Source organism: Anser anser, assembly GCF_964211835.1.
Source record: "Anser anser genome assembly, chromosome: 2".
In the NCBI taxonomy this organism is placed as follows: domain Eukaryota; kingdom Metazoa; phylum Chordata; class Aves; order Anseriformes; family Anatidae; genus Anser; species Anser anser.
In genome coordinates this window covers 64,897,173-64,915,822 of record NC_139721.1, presented here as the reverse complement: position 1 = coordinate 64,915,822, position 18,650 = coordinate 64,897,173, and the positions used below count along the sequence as shown (strand labels likewise).

Below are 18,650 nucleotides of genomic sequence, written 5' to 3'. Positions count from 1 at the left end.
TTCCTCACTTTTTTCACACTGAATAGAGTTACTCTGAGGCATAGTGGTAATGTGAATAATTGCAGTGTGGGAGACTCTCAGGTTCAAAGCCAATCTTGTTACCTTGCTGTGTGAGTGCTAGTTGTTAAAATTTGCTCCAGTTTCCTATTGTGTACAAGAATACTAATTACTTTAGCAGCACGTATGTATTCTGTTTTTCTCTGTTTTAAAAGGAGATTATCGTGACTAGAAATGTAAAAGTATAGTCATCCTAGGTAAATTGGACGGCACTTAAGCAATCAAATGTTAATGCAGTCTTGTAAAAGTAGTTTTAGGGAAATATTTCAAGCTTTATTCACTCAGTTAGCATTCTCAAGAGCCAAAATACAGCTTCTTTTTTTTTTTTTTTTTTCTGCACAATTGAGTCTTAAATACTGCATCAAGACACAACAAAACAGTTTTTACTAGTCCTATAATACTGCTTAAAGTTTCTTTGAAAGCAGCACATTTGCTATCAGCCACTTAATGCATCCATTAGTTGACCAATTAAACAAATGTCTGGGAGCATCTTAAGTCCATTAGACTACAGTTGTTGATGTGTTTTGTTTTGTTGTTTGTTTGTTTGTTTTTTTAAGGGAAATTCATTTTAACAATTTTTTTCCACATAACCTCTGGTCAGTTCCAATGAATTGTTTTCTTCTAATGGAACTGTGAAAGAAAATGCTACTGTATCACAGAAGAGGCATTTTAAAGGATTTTTAAGGGTTTCAGTTGCATTTGCTTTGTTTTTAAGGGTTTCAGTTACCTTTGTCCAGTGTTACGTATTTTCATTTTCTTCTTTCTCTTTTCTGGCTGCATTTTTTTAAATACCTCTTCCCCTCGTTCTTTTCTTTCTGCTCATCACACTCTCCACCTTCATAATTTCTTATAAATTGTTTCTTTCTTAAATTGGACACCGCAAATCAGCAACAATATTTATCTTCAAAGGGGATGTACCATGTCTGAACGGTATCCTCCTTATCTTTGAATCATTTCCCAGTAGAGTTTATCTTATTTTCCGTTTTGTTTGTTTGTTTGTTTGGTTGGTTGGTTGATTGTATTTTTCCCCAGAAAAAAATACCTTTTCATATGAACAAAACAGTATGGTCCACTGTGACTTGCTTTGACTTACCTGCCACAAGCATGTAGTATTTATTTGGACAAATAATTATTAAGTTATTCTGAAAGGCTTGACTACTCCCCTTGACTGCTCCCAATAACCTCAGACCATTTCTTAGAAGAGAGTCAACAGTTATAAATTCTAGCATGCAAATTGTCATGATTTTTGTAATCCACAGTTGCTGAAACAGATGTGGGACAGCAAAACACAGGCTTCCTAGAGAGGAGCTTGGTGCTCCATGCCTGCCAGTGTTCAAGAAGCATTTGGATAATGCCCTCAAAAATATGCCTTAACTTTTGGTTAGCCCTGAAGTGGTCAGCCAGTTGGATTACATGGTCTCTGTAGGTCCCGTCCAACTGAACTATTCTATTCTATTCTATTCTATTCTATTCTATTCTATTCTATTCTATTCTATTCTATTCTATTCTATTCTATTCTATTCTATTCTATTCTATTCTATTCTATTCTATTCTATTCTATTCTATTCTATTCTTATTCTATTCCATTCTATTCCATTCCATTCCATTCCATTCCATTCCATTCCATTCCATTCCATTCCATTCCATTCCATTCCATTCCATTCCATTCCATGCTATGCTATGCTATTCTAAATGATATGGATAACCCAAAGCAGAGATTGTTTATCAATTACTAAATAAGGGACATAGAAGTGGCCACTCATTCACTGTCTTCTAGGATGAATTGTGCCTCAGTGAAGCACTTTATGGACATAGATGAAGAAAAAAAGGGTGTAAATACAAGATGTTTTCTTAAAATGGCATCAGTGGCAGGTGTCAAAGAAACTGATGCAAAGCCTGGGGGCTTCCTTTCCACAGACCTGTTTGTGTACACGTGCATGTCTGCACAGTGTGTGCTGACTTGTTTTAAAATAAACCACCTTCACCACACAGGCATGTGTGGTGGAATAACGCTTCACCTTCAGCATTTGGCATATGTTCAGTGGATTTGACTCCTACTTTTGATTTTTGCTACAGAAACAGCACAGAAGTTGTGGAAGGTGATGTCAAGGAAGTATCAGGAAAATTATGTCAGGAAGCTGGAGGCAAGCAGAGATATGCCTGGGGCATCCAAAACATTTCCTGGATTTTTTTTTCCCATTAATTTTTCAGTAATTTTATTTACCAGTTTTGGCCCTCAAAGCCACCCTTGTGGTTTAAGTGGACAGGCTGTGCTTGGCAGCAACTGAGGCACAGGCCTGTCTCTGAGTGTCATCTGTGGTGTGGAGCAAAGGGTGTGACCAGCAAGTGAAGCTTTGTTAGAGTTAAGACCCAGGTTATTACTCTACTTGTCAAATGAACAGCTCATTTTCATAGTCTTTAAGGGGATGGTTTTATTTTTTGTTTCTTTGTTGTTTGTAGTGTTTTGTTTTGTTTTGTTTTGTTTTACCATTAAGTTCTCTAGTCATTCCTAAGTAATTTGCCAAAAGCGGAACCATCACAAGGCAGAGAAGCCAAACCTGAGCCTTAAGGCTGACTCCTAAAATCAAATAAGTAATAGGTTTTCTGCTCTTCAGATTTTGACTGTCTTCTATGGTGCTGAGGGCTCGTCCAGTCATATCTTTCAATCACTATCTTTAGTATACTTTGCGGACTCGAACATACCCTCACACAACATGATTTCTCCTCGGACCACTTCTTCCTAGGCAAATGTTGACCCACTCCAGTTGTTTCTACAGTCGAGGAGGGGGGGAGCAGGTATTAACCTGTAGAGGAACAGCCCCTTTCTGAGCTTTCCTAGCTGTATCTATGAGTGTCTGTATATGACCTCCACGAGAGGTTGTGTGCCCTAATGTAAAGCTTGGCTTCACAAAGAACAAACTGTCAGAAGAGCAACAGTGAGTTGCCACCCCACACTATCCTGCCTTTCCACTCTGGTAAGAACAGTACAAGTTGCTCCCCTCCTGTAGCAAACACATAGGTCCAGAGAAAAATGCGGAGGGTCCCGGAACCTCACCTGGTCGGGCTCTTATCCATAGGGAACAGAAGGCAAAGGCAGATGGGCAGAGAGAGGATTTCCCTGGCACAGCTGAAATATTCAGTAGGGCTGTATATGGTGGCACTGCCAGTGAACCCACCCACCCACCTGCATGTGGAAAAGGCACTTTTTGTTTCCGTATATCCCCCCCACCATTACTATGTACGACAGCCAACACCTGGAGACACACAAGTTTTGAAAGAAATGAATTGCTTATGAAGTTACTGGATTTGCCCATCCTAGATTTTATTTTATTTTATTCTCTAGGTATCCAGATGGAAGCAACATGTGTGGTGTACTTAAACTCCAAATTGGATTTCATCTTCAGGTTCAGAATTTCAACATGTGTAATTTAGCTTGGTACTAGAGGTTCATGCCTCAGAGCAGTGCATTTTGAGGTCACAAACGAAAAGCCAATCTCCAGCTACTTGTACTGAGCTGTATTTTGAACTCTCTGAAAGGAGTCAAAATGGAGAAGGCTTTACTTATTTTTATTAATGTGTCAGATTATCACAAGGTGAATTTCTCTCAAAAAAAGCATTAAAAAATAAAAAGCAAAAAGACCTTGAGGTGGTGCAGACAAATTCCTGCAAGCTGCTCTGTGCAAGTCACTCCTCACCCCACCAGCAAGCGTACTGGTTGAACAGATACCAGCAAGTCACGTGAAATACTGCACTTCAGGTCTTTGGAAATTAATTTTATCTTAAATCTGGAAGCTTGGCTTAATTGCACTAATTATATTTTCTCCTGGGAGCTGATGGATTACTACTTAAAATCTTCCCCCTGTATGTAATGAATCATACCAAGGCTTTCTCTTATTTATACCTGCTAAAAGTCTAGGAAATGAATTGTGATAGGCATTGAGGAAACATATAAGAAATTATGCTAAACCATTTGCTGCATGTCCTTCCTCCATTTATAGGTCTGTTCTCACATATGATGATAATGATGCCATTCTTCTGGAAATAATCGCAGAAACTCCATTTTAATTCTTTCTCTATGGGGATTCCATTCAAGAGAGAGCATATTTCAGACATGCAAGACATCTCCTGCTCCTCTTCACACCGCTCTATTAACATCCATTCTCATTTATTCATTTGTGAACAAAACTCTATAGATGTGGAATTCATTACGGCCACCACACTTCTCAGTTCTAGTGATTTCATCGAATGTAATCATACATATGTCAGAGCTTTGATTTTACTGCTACTTGAATTTGCTACTGAATGGAAGCAGGGATTAGATGACATCCTAAAGTAGAATAAAGTTCATTTGTCACATTCAACTGCCAGCCACCAGGCTATCTCGTCTTTCATATGGTTTCAGAAAACCACTTCAGCTCCAAGTCTCTGAGTAGCCTTTCCTGTTAGGGTTGTAAAAAAAAGCTTGTAATCAGTATTTATGATTTATATGGAAAGAAAGACAGTCCACTCTGAAAATTAAGTAGCAGAGTTATAGCTGTATTGTTTCTGTCATCTTAATTCCTCTTGAGGATGTTTTTTTAAGTCTGAGTTTCTAGTGGGGAGGGGGACTCGCAAGGGCTGATTCGTCACCCCCATCTTCCCATCTCCTGTTCTAGTTTTGTCCTGAAATCTTTCTCACTGGCTTTTGCAGTTGGAGCAATAGCTGAGTTAGGAACAAGTGCATCTCTGGTTCAGCCTTGAGGCTGAACTGTCAGCTGGGGACTGCCTGACTCACCCTCCATCCATCCCCAAAAGTAAGGTCCCTTGCCCATGGTGAATAGGCTCTTTTCTGCAGCCAGGGTTTGGGCTCTGTGTGAGAGGTGGACATTTGACCTTCTGTCCAACAGAGGGCCACAAAAATGATGGAGGGACCAGAGCATCCCTCCTATGAGGAGAGGCTGAGAGAGCTGGGAGCATTCAGCCTAGAGAGAAAGCTTGGAGGGGATCTCATTGATACCTGAAGGGAGGGCTGAAAGAGGATGGAGCCAGGCTCTTTTCACTGGTGCCCAGTGCCAGGAGCAGAGGCAGTGGGCACGAACTGGAACACAGGAGGTTCTGTATGACCATCAGGCAGCACCTCTGTGCTGTGCGGGTGACAGAGCACAGGCACAGGCTGCCCAGAGAGGCCGTGGGGTCTCCTCCTTGGAGATCTCCAGAAGCCGCCCGGACGTGGCCCTGGGCGGCCTGCTCTGGGTGTCCCTGCTGGAGCAGGGCTGGGACCAGGCGGCCTCCAGAGGGCCCTGCCAGCCTCAGCCATGCTGTGATCCTCTGATTTACACTGGGAGAGGTTGCAGAAAGTCTGCAGTAAATTGCTCAGGCAGATGGAAATTGCCAAAGGGGAAAGACCCTCAGGATTTCAAGCATGAGTTGCATGAGAGGTGATATGAGGTGCTGGAGAGTGCATAGCACCAAGTACAGTGAGCTTATTTAAAGAGGGAAAGAGCTGAGAATGGGGGTCCCCCATCTCTTCAGTGTCCTGAGCTCTGGAGAAGAGGATTTTGAAAGCTGTTAGCACTGTAATTTGTTGGTCTGGTTACTCACTTCTATAAATTACATTCTCTGAAATGCAGTTTCACCAAAAGGTGGATTCTTCTTTCAGATATGACAATCATTTCCTCTTAATTAATCTTGATAGTTTGTTCATCTTCCCGGAGCAGATCTTCACGAGGAGAAAGAAATGCACATTTCCTTCAGAAGCAAATTATGAACACACTAAATTGAAAAGCTGCAATGTTCTGTCACATTAACTCGGGTCCTACAACGCAGCAATCACACTTGATAAATGGTGACATTAAGAATAACATTAGAGAACACGTGCACAGGGTTGTGATGGCAACCAGGATATCTAACCACCCCGTGTTACATGCATTGCCCTCTTCATTTATGTCTTTGCAAATGATGGACGTATAGGGAAAAAAAAAATCAATATTTTTTCAATTTTTTTTTGTCACAGTTAACTAAACATGGGGATTATAACTGGACCTTCTGTTGAGCTATACCCCTGTAACTTTAGTGCTATGAAAAAATATGTTTTACGCTATGTTAAATATGGAAGTATATAACACATTGTAGCATAATGTAAAAGGTAAATTATTATATAATACATATTTATTTATATAAATTATGTGGGCAGTGTATAATGCTGTATTCCTCCAGGAGTAGTTTTAGGAGGTGTCTGTCACTGCTATAGCCAAGTGTTTACACTACTGTGAGCAGGAGGGTGACTTCCTATTTCAGACTGCAAGTGGCAGTGAGAATTATTGTCTTCTAGTTTTGACATACCTTTCCCCATTTCTGAATTGCTGGTATTCAGTGTTTTGTTAAGCTAGCTGTTGGGATAGAGCTTGCTTATTAGAAGTCACAGACTTTATCTAAAAAAAATACTGCTGTCAATGAATCTCTTAGTGGGTAGTGTTACTGTAGAGTCCTGAAGGTTTCTGACTCTAGCCCAAGCACACAAGGACCTTTTGAGGACTATCATTCATTGCACTCTTAAACACAGCTAGTGGATTTTTCTGGCACCCATGGTGTTATTTTCACCTTTTCATTGCAATCAATAGCAACAGCACTGTTCCACTGAACCTGCGAGGACACATTTAGGCTAACGCTTACTGCTTCCATTATCTCCCTGGTACCTTCTACTGTTCTTTCTTCTATATAGATCTCAAATCAAATGTATATTTCAAAATAAAATGTAAATTTCAGAAGAATATATGCCCCAAAAACTTGACGCCATATAAGCAGCCATTGTGTTAGCCCTACTACTCGTCCAGTTGATGTATCGGCCTTTGCTTTCCCTGTGCTCCTCAAGTCAGTTTGCTGGTTGTACCTCTGCTGCAAGCTCAGTGGGGCAGGAACTGTATTTGTGTTCCATATTTTTATGCAGCAGCTTAGACAGAAGGGCGCTGGTTCATTACTCTGGCTCCTACAGTGCGAGCAAATTATAATAGTTTAAACACACTTCAGTTTATTTTTAGGCTGGAGGATAATGGTCTGGGTGAGCTGGAGACTGGAGAACAGGGCAGAGACACTTTGTGGTTGTATCTTTTGTTCTTCCTCAGGACTTTCAGGGCAAGCCAGGCAAAAAGGTGTAGCGGGTGATCATGGGCTAACACTCGTGTTAGGGTCCCGGCTTCAGCTAGACCTCACTTCTCTGGAGAAAGGGTTTGTACTGGGGGCAATCCTGGCAGGGAGGACATGCGACGTGATTTTGGCAGTGTAAACATGCACCTGCTTGTGTGGTGAAGCAGAATTTAGCTGTAGCTGTTGTCCTACGAGAGGAAGCTGCCTCTGGGGAGCAGGATGCTGTCCCCCAGATTACTCATATTTCAATTTCTGTCTCCTTTCTCTATTTTTTTTTGCACAGAGTTAAATGTAAGAGAATCTGATGTAAGAGTGTGTGATGAATCGTCATGTAAATACGGGGGAGTGTGTAAGGAAGAGGGCGATGGCCTGAAATGTGCCTGTCAGTTCCAGGTAAGGACTCCTCACTTTGCCATTTGTCTTCCTGCTTTTTCAGGCATATTGAAGTATTTACACAGTCACTGCTTAAAAAAATTCACTCATCAAAGGCACGTATAATTTAACCGAATGCTCCTTCTTCTAGCTTTTAATTACACCCATTGAGAGAGCATGGGACTGAACTGGACAGGGCCACAGTCAGGGAGCAGGTACTGAACACAGCTTCATGTTAGCTACCTGTTGTGGTTTAACCCGGCTGGCAGCTAAACACCACACAGCCGTTCGCTCACCCTCCCCCCTCCCTCTCTGGGATGGGGGAGAGAAACGGGAAAGTGAAGCCTGTGAGTTGAGATAAAGACAGTTTATTAAGACAGGAAAATAATAATAACAATAATAATAATAATAGTGATAATGGTAATAGTATTAACAATAATAATGTGTAAGAAAACAAGTGATGCACAATGCAATTGCTCACCACCCGCTGACCGATGCCCAGCCTATCCCCGAGCAGCCGGCCCCCCCACCCCGGCCAGCCACCCCTATATATTGTTTAGCATGACGTCAGATGGTATGGAATACCCCTTTGGCCAGTTTGGGTCAGCTGTCCTGGGTCTGTCCCCTCCCAGCTCCTGCTGCACCCCCAGCCTGCTCGCTGGCAGGACAGAGCAAGAAGCCGAAAAGTCCTTGGCCTGGTGTAAACACTGCTCTGCAACAATTAAAACATCAGCATGTTATCAGCGCTCTTCTCATCCTAATCCAAAACATAGCACCCTACCAGCTACTATGAGCTACTTAACTCTGTCCTAACTGGAACCAGGACACTACCCATGCAGTTCTGTGGAGCCTATTCTGCGGTCCTGAAGAAAGGAAAGCCACCGGGTGCCTGGTGCCCACAGTCCTTGCCACCAGCACAAGGAGAGATGGGGACAGTCAGGTGACCTCTGCCTTCCCACCTTGCTCTGTCCTGCCCTAGACCCGAGATGAGAAGGGAGGTGACCAGAGCAGAGCATCCAGGCACTGTCAGACGTGCTAGGTGACACTTTACAGTTTAAATGTAATATGTTACAGAGTACTTACTCTAATATATTAGAGTATTATATGTGATAATAGTATTTGGAAAAGTCTTCCCCACTGTGCTGGTGGCTCAACATGCTGCATTAGACCCTGGAAGATCCAAAGGTAACTTGATTATTTTTCCTTCCATACTTCTTGCCTGGAGAGATGGTGAGCTTGGTGTGGCTCTGTAGCTCAGTCTGTTAGTCAAGTCAGAGCTGGATTATAGGCAGGGGATGCCTCCTGTCACACTCAAATTCCATTTCCTTCTTTCAGTAGTCAAAGGCTGTAGTACTTTTAATATCTGTGTGCTGAAAATAACATCAGCAACAACAATAAGAATAAAATTAAATTGTACCCAAAGAGGAAAAAAACTACAAAAGTATAAAAATGTACTCTGGCACTGAGTGGGCAGTGAAAATCAGATAATAACAAGATCACCAGTGATCATAAATTTTATTGAATGAAAATGAGTTTATTGAGTGAATTAGTCCCACTCAGGAAAACAAACAAACAAAATAGTGAAATTTGATTAAAAAGTCATATGAACTTTTAAAAATTAGTAAATAACAAGTTCAGTTTGCTTTATTGGTTTTTGAGCCTTTAGTTTACTCCTTTTTTAACAATAATGGCAAGCTTCCTCCCCCAGTCTCCACATTTTTAGAGAAAAGAGAATAAGGAGATGCTTTGACTTTATAATTTATATCCAGGATGAAAGTATCAAATATGAGACTCCTGGTAAAACTGCAAGAGTTAGCAGTGTTATCAACCAACCTGGAGTCGGCTATCCTTTACTGTTTTAAAAATAATTTTGTGTTCTGTTTCCAATAAATAATAAATCAAGGGAGACCAGAATAGAAGCCGGGTGTGTGTGATCTTACACTGTTTTTGGATTCTAGTGTTTCACAGCTGGCTTTTGATGCGGTGTCGTTCAGGTGGGTACCTATGCTGAGGGCATCCTGCAGCTTGTACTCCCTAAGAATAATGAGATCTGATTGCTTTTTAAGTGAATAAAAAAAAAATTAGGAGAAGAGTTTTATTCATCAGCCTTCACTCTAGCTTTAACTTTTATTTATGATAAACAATAAAATCAAAGCCCAGTAATGATTTTAAAAAGGTGGGGAGAGCAGGGAGGAGAAACTCAGCCCTAGGCTAAGCAAAGGCTTTGTTTACTTTCTGTGGGTAAATTTTATGACTTCCTCATATCTAGGTCACAAGGACAAAAAAAGGAACTGGTTCGTGTGATAAGCTGAAATTTTTTCTTGAGGACCCCATTTTTAAAACCAATGTTATTTTTAAGCTAATCATAAGTTTACTTGTACTTCCTGGAAAATTTATCCTATACTTTAAGAAAAGTGCTTAAGTCTATCCAAGAGGAGAAGGTGTAGTATTTTTCAGACACAGCAGGTTGAATTCTTCTTGTAACATTCAACCCTGGTTATTCAGCAAAACTTAGCTCCACCAAAATATCCCAGGTAGCAAATAGCCAGCCCAAACTGTTAGGTTCTTTATGTCCAAAGCTATCTGAGAGCCAGCTAATTTATTTATTTTTTTTTGCTAACATTGCAAGGTTTTGAAAAGGAATGAAACAGATTTGTATACAATGGTTCAAGTAAATCCAAGCTGAAAGGAAGAGGTGGGGATCTACTCCTGTTCTCCCTAAGTAGCATTTTCTATTATCCACAACTGGAGAGAGAGCAGTTGGATAAATGGACCACAGGTCTGGTTCAGTGAGGCATTTCTTACATTCTTAAAATTGCAGTTTCTAGAAAAACTGACTTTAGCAAGAGAGTTGCCTAATTAAACTCTCGGGTCCAGTGCTGGTTGGGCGAGGTTTCTCCTGTTGTAGGAGGACTGCTGTTGGCTGTGAGGCTACATGCTTTGGCTCCCCTGGCTGCCCCACAGCAGGAAGCTTTGTGGAACACAGGGACACTGCTATTAGACTTAGACTTATGCTGTCTTAACCTAAGGCAAAGGCTGGCACAAACTGTCCCTCGGATTCAAGAAAATGCATAGAGACTTCAGTTCCCTTTTCAGCTTCCCCACTCTTTCTTCCTCCTACTTACATATTGCCATTCCTGGCTTGGCAGCATTTCTTAACTGTTTGGTCTTCCAAAACCTTAAATATTAATGAGTCATAGTTTTTCCTCATAGAATCCCCTTTAGAAACAACTAGCTGCCAATTTTCAGCATTGTCATCGAAACACATGGCGTGGCATGGCAGCAAGAGCTCTGCAGGCCGTGACCTCTCTGAACACCTTGTGGGCTTTCTCTGTCTTGCCAAGTCTTCTAACCCAAAGTGAGATACTGAAGTTTGAATTCCCAGCAACAAATATACAGATGAGAGTGCAGGAGAGGTGCTGAAGGATTCACTTGTGCTCTACTTGCAGTTGCCTTAATGATATCCCGACTTTCAGCAGACCTAGTCATGAAAAAGGATAACTCCCTTTTTATTTTAATTGTGGTGGGAAACAGCACATGTTCACCAAACTTTTGAAAGGGATCAATACCTGGCAAGTCTGTTCTGCACCAAAGATGGTGCAGGGCCCTTTTTGGATCTTTTTGGATCTCAGTAAGAACAGCTCAACAACAAATGGTTTAATAAGATAACCGTTTTAATAAGACAGAATAAGAAAAAGAATATGGACAGCGAGTAAATTTTACATCTTAGCATCTTACAAATCACTAAAGAGTTAACAATCAGTTTAAAAAAAAAAAAAGGAATCACTTTGCCTCTCATTTTCTACCCACAGGATGGAAACCTGTAGTGTTAAAATATGATGCAGTGACATTAAGATTGAATAGTATCTGTAAGCTGTTGTCCTTCTGGAGCAGTTTAGCTTAACTATCATTGTTATTTCTGTGTGAACTGTGTGCCACAGGTTGAACTACATAATACATCAGTTAAATCATACATCAGTTTAATCATACACTTCATACATTTCAGAAATTTGGTGGCTAGTCTTTGTTCATTGTTTCTTGTTTGTTTGTTTGTTTTTGCCTTGGAGTTTTAAAGATGCAAAAGGTGTCTAGAATTAGAGTTACCACTGAAGCCCCAGTCAGGGTGACATGTCTTTATCCACACAGTAAAGTGGGGTTTGGATGCCCAGTTCAGCAGGGAGTGATGTAGTGCTCTAAGGCATTGGCAGACAAGCTGTTTCAGTATGTCTCCCAGCATTTCTATACGCATTATACATACAAGAAGTATATAAGCCATCTTTCTTAGAATGAAAGAAAACAGTAAAATACATGCTGCTCCTGCCAAAGCCATTCCAAATGACATATTTTCTTTTCTTCCTCTTTTTATAAAGTTTACTGATGCGACTGACTTTGAGCTCAAAATTTTGCAGTACAGCAATACAAAAGCGTTATTATAGTTGTTGACCATGTATAACAGACTTGTAATATTCATGAATTTAATAGTGATTGTTTTCCATCTCCCTTGAAAGATTGTTCTGAGCCCATAAAGACCAGAAAGGTTCCCCTTAAACTCTGTTCACTTCAAATATCCCTTTTTCCAGCTTCCTCCCCCTGCCCTAGTCATAGATTCTTGTGTTATATTAGAGAAGTTTTCTCTTTCCTCAGTGTCTTTCTCTTTCAAATGTTTCTAGATGCTTGTCATATTCTCTCTAACCATTACTGAGACCCACTGTGGTTATTTAGTTACTTTAGTCTTTCCTACTGTATTTGTATATTCTGCCCATATGGAGCGGAACTATTATTTCAGCTACTGGAAAGAAATGTATACAGTGATGTAATCTTCCTTTAGTGAGCAGAATTATAATTTACCACTAACCACTTTATATTTACGCAACTATCTTACTATATTAACATGCAACTGAGATTACTCACATAGTTTTGTATGCCTGAGTTACTATATATTTTGTCTTACAGTGTCACACAAACTATATTCCTGTTTGTGGATCAAATGGAGACACTTACCAAAACGAATGCTTCCTCAGGAGAGCTGCTTGTAAGCATCAGAAAGAGATAACAGTGGTATCAAGAGGACCTTGTTATTCTGGTATGTAAAGCATTCTGTGTCACTAATGAATGATGGTATATGGTCACCTCTTTATTTAGCTCTCCCTTAATTCTAGAGATTTTTATTTTCATGCTTTTTGCTGAGTGAAATGTGGGAACCACAAGTCCGCTTTAACAATAAAATTTAGTCATAGAGAAGAAAGCTGATATACCTTCTGATATGCTAACAGGTTAATAGATAAATGTTAGAAGTAGAAGTAATTTATCTGAGAAAAAGTATGTACTATTCTGATGTACAGATAGCAGAGCCTTGATATTCATTCAAAAGGTTTACAACAAAATTGAGCATAATCCACATTAGTCGTGTCTTTAGAAATCATTTTTAAGATGTGCAGAATTAGTGTGACATCCAGCAAGTGACTCTGATCACCCTGACTGCCACTGGACCTTTATCCAAGCCATCATCTTTACTAATTTCACATTGGTTATAACATTGAAGATATGCATAAATCTTCGAAAATCATTGTAGCTCACATTTCTATTGGACTGGCCTTTTCCATCTTTCCACACACTTAAAATACGTGGCACAGGTTTATATTGGTTCTTTTGGACACAGAAACCTTAGGTACCAGAAGTCTTCTGGACAGTTTTCAAAGCTGGTGAGAGCAAACAGATGGCTGGCTGTCCAGAATTAAATTAAATGACTCAGCAGCATCAACAGCTGCATTCTTTGCTACTTAAATAATACAGAAAACAAACAAACAAGCAAAAAACTTGTGGGGCATCCCTCATCTTTTGGTACACAACAGTTACTAGGTTACACCTACATGGTTGCAAAAAAGTGTGATTACAGATCAGGTGCAGATCTAAGAGCTAGCTTGTTTAAATGCAGCATGGTTGTGTTTACACGAGCTGCTCTAATGCCTTTGACTACATCTATACCAAGATGTGGTTTTGTTTACTAAGGTTCAAAACAATCTATAGCTTTGGTCCTATAACTAAACAAAACCTGCATTTTGTGCTCAGCTGAGCCATGTAATTCCAGCAGACTGCAGGCAGATGACTGAATTTTAACGTCTTTCTCAATCTCCCACCTGTAAATTATCTCCTGGAAACAGGGAAATAGGAAAAAAAATAAATCCATTATCATTTTGGAACACTCATGTATTCCAGTAAAAACATCCAAGAAGTATGTAGGTTTGCACTGAGGCTGAACTGTGTAACTTTTATTTTTTATTTCATGCCCAAATTATTTTAAAATACAGACCCAAAACACTGAAGTTTCTGTCTCACACTGACAAAAAATACTAGGAGAATGTTTGTGGAACAGAAAATATATATATATATTCTTTTCTATGCATTCTACCCAACTAAGAATGACATTTTGAAATGAAAAATTGATTCTTCCTAGCCTCAGGTTGCTGGCAGCTAATTAAAACATTACTCAGCTACTATGAGGTTTTTTTTTTTTAAGCTTCCTCTGCTTTTCCTAATGTGCCACATCAAACCCAAGAAATGCAGCACAATTTTTACCATTTGGTATAATAGATCAAGATGTGCTGAGACACAATTGACCGGAAAGTACTGACAATATTCCTGAAACTGAGGATGCCATCCAGGCTTCGTACTGTGCTTACGCTGGCCCAGTCAGTTGAGCTCCAGCAGAAGGGTACTGGATGCTCCCAGAGTGTCTGGCATGCTCTGATTGATCTGAGAGTATGGGATCATAAAAGCCATCCTCTGGAACCAGCCCATTCCCTACTGATGATAATAGGTCATTCTGGAGTCAATATATTTGTATTCTTGATCTGTAGCACGCACACACACACATACACATGATCTAATGCCTAAATTTAAAAAAATCATTTATAGGGTCACATTAATTTTCACCTAGTGCCTTGGAATTTGCTGTGAAAATCCTTTTGTTTGGGGATGTCTTTGGGAGCCCAGTATAGGTTCACTAGTTTTCTATCACAGCCTCAGTTTTTTCAAAGCAAAGGCCTGCTTTGCTGTGGAGGGATGCACACCAGATAATATGAAGGAATTCTTCCAGGGACAACATAAGGACTACTTAATTTTTAAGTATGTGAGAACTCTGAACCTCATACACGAATGAAATACTTCCCGTTTGCTAGGGATTGCTACCTCCTGAAGCTGTAGCACTGGAACTGAATACACTGAATGATTTAGTTAGATGTATTTCTTGACAGGTAACACTGTGATTAATTTTTTACAGTCATGGGTGATTTAAGAGCATATTTATATATTTATTTCCTTTGTCCTAGTGCTGTCAGAGTTGCAAGATCCTAAAATAAGCAACATTAAAATAATAATAATAATAATAATAATAATAATAAAACAGAGTAAATCATAGGTGCTTTAGGAATGAACAAAATACAAGTTTTGAAATTAAAAATTATGTTTTAGAGAAATGTAGGAGAGTGTATGACTGAAGCTTTGGGAATTGCATATAGAGATCTCAACATTTTCAAGGCCCATTTTTCTATGAAGGGACTTTGTTTTTTCCAAATACCTGGGTTTACAGAGGTGTTTATATGCCTAACTATCCCTGGCAGAAGCTGTGGATGGTGAAGGTCTGTGGGTTTCAGTCAACACATGAAGTCTCACATAGCAGAATACAGAGATACTAGGAAAATGAGTAAAATGCACCTTTACTGCTCTCTTTGCCTAATACTTTAATATAACTTAAAGAAGCCATCAATGAAATCAGTCTAAATAAAAATAATAAAATAAATAAATAAACAATAATTTAAAAAAAAAAAAAAACACTAACTAACTTGCATTCACAAAGCAAAAATCACTGGCATCATCCAGTCCATGACTGGGTGGAGCCGAGCAGAGCTGAGAAGCAAGGTCCTTGTCCAAGATATTCCCTGGTGGCATTTCCCATCTTCCGTCAATTTTCCTCCCTCTCTGTGGGCCTTCCCCCAGCTGGGGCTGGACAGGTGACCTTAGGATTATCATACAATCACAGAATCACAGAATCACAGAATGGCTTGGGTTGGAAGGGACCTCAAAGCTCATCCAGTTCTTACACCCCTGCCATGGGCAGGGACACCTCCCACCCGACCAGGTTGCCCAAAGCCCCATCCAGCCTGGCCTTGAGCACCTCCAGGGATGGGGCATCCACAGCTTCTCTGGGCAGCCTGTGCCAGTGCCTCACCACCCTCGGAGTGAAGAATTTCTTCCTTATATCTAATGTAAACCTGCCCTCTTTTAGTTTAAAAGCATTCCCCTTTGTCCTATCATTATTTGCCTGAGTAAAAAGTCACTCTCCATCACAGTTATGTTGTGAACTAGATCAGAGCACTAGCTCAGCTTTTTTATTATTATTAATATAATTTATTTATTTCTCACCTTTATCATTTGCAGTTCAGCCCACAAACTCATGCAGGGATAGGAACACCCAGCTGGGCATGGGGAGGTGGCAATGCCTACACCAGGATTCCTGCCATGCTTACAGCACCAGCCATCTAGCTGCTGACCTGAAGCCTTAATCAGTTCATAAAGGATGATATTACATTAAAATTCTTTCATATTATACACCTGAGAATCTTCTACCAGAGGTTATCCCCACATGGCTTGCTAAAACAGAGTAAAGAAATCCAGGAGAGAGGCAGTCAGGGTGCTCACAGCACTGAGAAGGAGTGTCACCTAGTCCCCTGATTTCTTCTGCCTCCTTCCACTGGAGAATTTATTGCTTTTTCTTGGTTTAAAATAAATTAATTTAGTGAATATGAAATAGACCTGTATGATTTATTTCTAAGAATGCGTGTTCCTGTTAGCTCACACACGGAGCCAGCATTTTGACTGGTGCCAGATTTACATTATTTGCACATGAAAATGAAACCACACTATGATGTAGTACTTGAAACCGCACAATGATGTAGTACTCTACATATTGCACTTACAGATTCTCAGTTCTATATGTATTTGGAAGCCACAGTCTGTTGCTTCTTCTGTTGAGATTTCTAAAGATTAAAAAAAAAAAAAGCAACTTACAAAACCAGAAGCAAATATTACAGCTCTGCTAGGTATAAGGCATGATTCTCTTAGGAGCAGCTTTCACTTTTTTTTTCTTTTTTTTTGGTGGGAGGATTACAAAGAAGCATAATTACATGCACACGTTGTCCTGAAAAGAAATATAATAAGCTCAATTTAATCCTTTTGAGGGAGATACAGGAGAGGTTCAAGGCAATTCACCTCTAGATTAAGAAAGTGTGAAAATAACTCTTTATGCTTCCACAAGAAAGCCATAACAAACCTGAAAACCTGCTATAAAAACATACATGTGTTTTGCCAGCTGACCGAGACACGTAGTCCTAGGTCAGAACAGGTCAGAACAGGAGCTTTCCTGTCCAGCCCACAAGGAGGATCGGTGACAGCACAGCATCACCCGACTGTCATTAGGAAGGAAATGTTTTGGGAGCAAAGAACAAAGCTTACACAAACATACTGCATCAATGAATGTCAGAATTTAATATCCTGAGCTTTTGTTGCTTTGCATAATTTAGCAGGAGATGGCTACCAGGATCAAGTAGTGGAAAAAGCTTTTCCCCTGAAAATGTCAAGACAAATGAGCATTGACTATGCACAGCCTGGCAAGGCACAGGTTAAAACCCTATCTCCAACAGCCAGGGGCCTTGCAGCTGCTGGCAATTAGGCTTGTCAGCATTCCTCCTAAAAGCTCCTGCTGGCATATGAAAACCAGGGGTAATTGGGAGCAGCAGTCATCTTCCTTGAGGCTGGAAGCCTGTGGGAGCAGGACTGAGCTGCTGGGTGTGTGGGGTGGCTGGGTTGGCATGCTTCTCAGCAAGCATCCCCGTGTGCTTGACAAGCGGTGGGAAACTGGAGCTTGTTTTGCTTTGGGCTTTGCTCTGACTGGCAGCTCGGAGCAGGCTGTGCCCATTTCAGATGTCTTCTGAGATGCTGACCTTGCTCTGCTGCCTGGAGATTTCAGCGATCTGTGCTGCTGCAGGGACATCCTCTTGGCTTTGTGGGTAGGGATGTTCTTATCACAGGTTGTTAATGATTTCACACACTTTCCACTCGAGGGCATTCTTGTGTTCCCAGAGTTAGACTGCAGAAAGCTTGCCCTGTCCCACCAGGGAGACTGCTGCCCATCGGGTCTACATCAGCCTGGAAAGCAAGGCTGAATGCCTTCAGCTAACAGGGGGCTGTGACTGGAGAGAGCAGCTGCCCTTTCTCTCTTCCAGTTCAATTTAATATGATGACTAATTGACTGTGATTGAATAAAACAGTCATCGTTACCCAGGACTTGAGCAATGAAGCTTTGAGAATGTTGGTGTGGAAAGAACAATTTCTGCTTAGTGCAGAAGGGAGTGGTGTGTACTCTCTTTGTACTAAAAAGAAAAATGATGAGGAAAAAAAAAAAAAAGCACCCACTTAACACCCCACTATATCCCAAAAGCTTTAGGGGAGAATCCAGGTCTTGGGTATAAAGAGTATAATAACTCCTGGGTGCCAAAGTTCAGATGCTGGAAATCCCTTCTCAACAGTAAGCTAATCCTTGCAGTACCCAAATTCCACAAACACGTCAGGATTTTGCTTTGTTTCCTGGAGAATGGCATAGGGTTTTACCTCTGATGTGTCAAGAGGTATTTAGTCCTGCCCACGACTGAATAGCTGCTGACCTATTTCTTACAACGATCTGAAAAAGGTTCCTCCTTTTGGCATTTCTTTGCCTACCCTTGTGTGAGCAGGATCTGAGAGGTTTGCTCTGGAGGCACCCACCGGACCACGGGTCCTGTGTGAATCAATGGAAGGGTCTTCTTGCTCAGAAGTAGTCAGAAGAGTGTGCTCCTGTTTGGCTGAGCCATTTGGAGCATTTATTGCATATAAGGAAGAGAGAGGTTCAATTTTCATGCTAGTTGGAGTTAAAACCTGACCCTGCTGGAAGAGTGGCCCCACCTGAGTGGGAGAGGCTGCCTTCTGCATCTTCTCCAGAGCAGAGCACCGTGCAGAAATGGCTCCTGTTCTGAGAGCCACAACAAAAATAGGCATTCAGATGCTAT

General features: G+C 40.7%; 1 protein-coding gene across 2 annotated transcripts in view; it reads left to right on the top strand.

The window, feature by feature from the left end:
• The window catches only part of TMEFF1 (transmembrane protein with EGF like and two follistatin like domains 1), a 125,079-nt gene that overhangs the window by 63,074 nt on the left and 43,355 nt on the right, over positions 1-18,650 (top strand). For both annotated transcript variants that reach the window (XM_083826737.1, XM_083826736.1), the window contains exons 2-3: positions 7,463-7,572; positions 12,505-12,634. In XM_083826737.1, the coding sequence (XP_083682863.1) occupies positions 7,463-7,572; positions 12,505-12,634 (240 nt within the window). The remainder of the gene's footprint in view (positions 1-7,462; positions 7,573-12,504; positions 12,635-18,650) is intronic.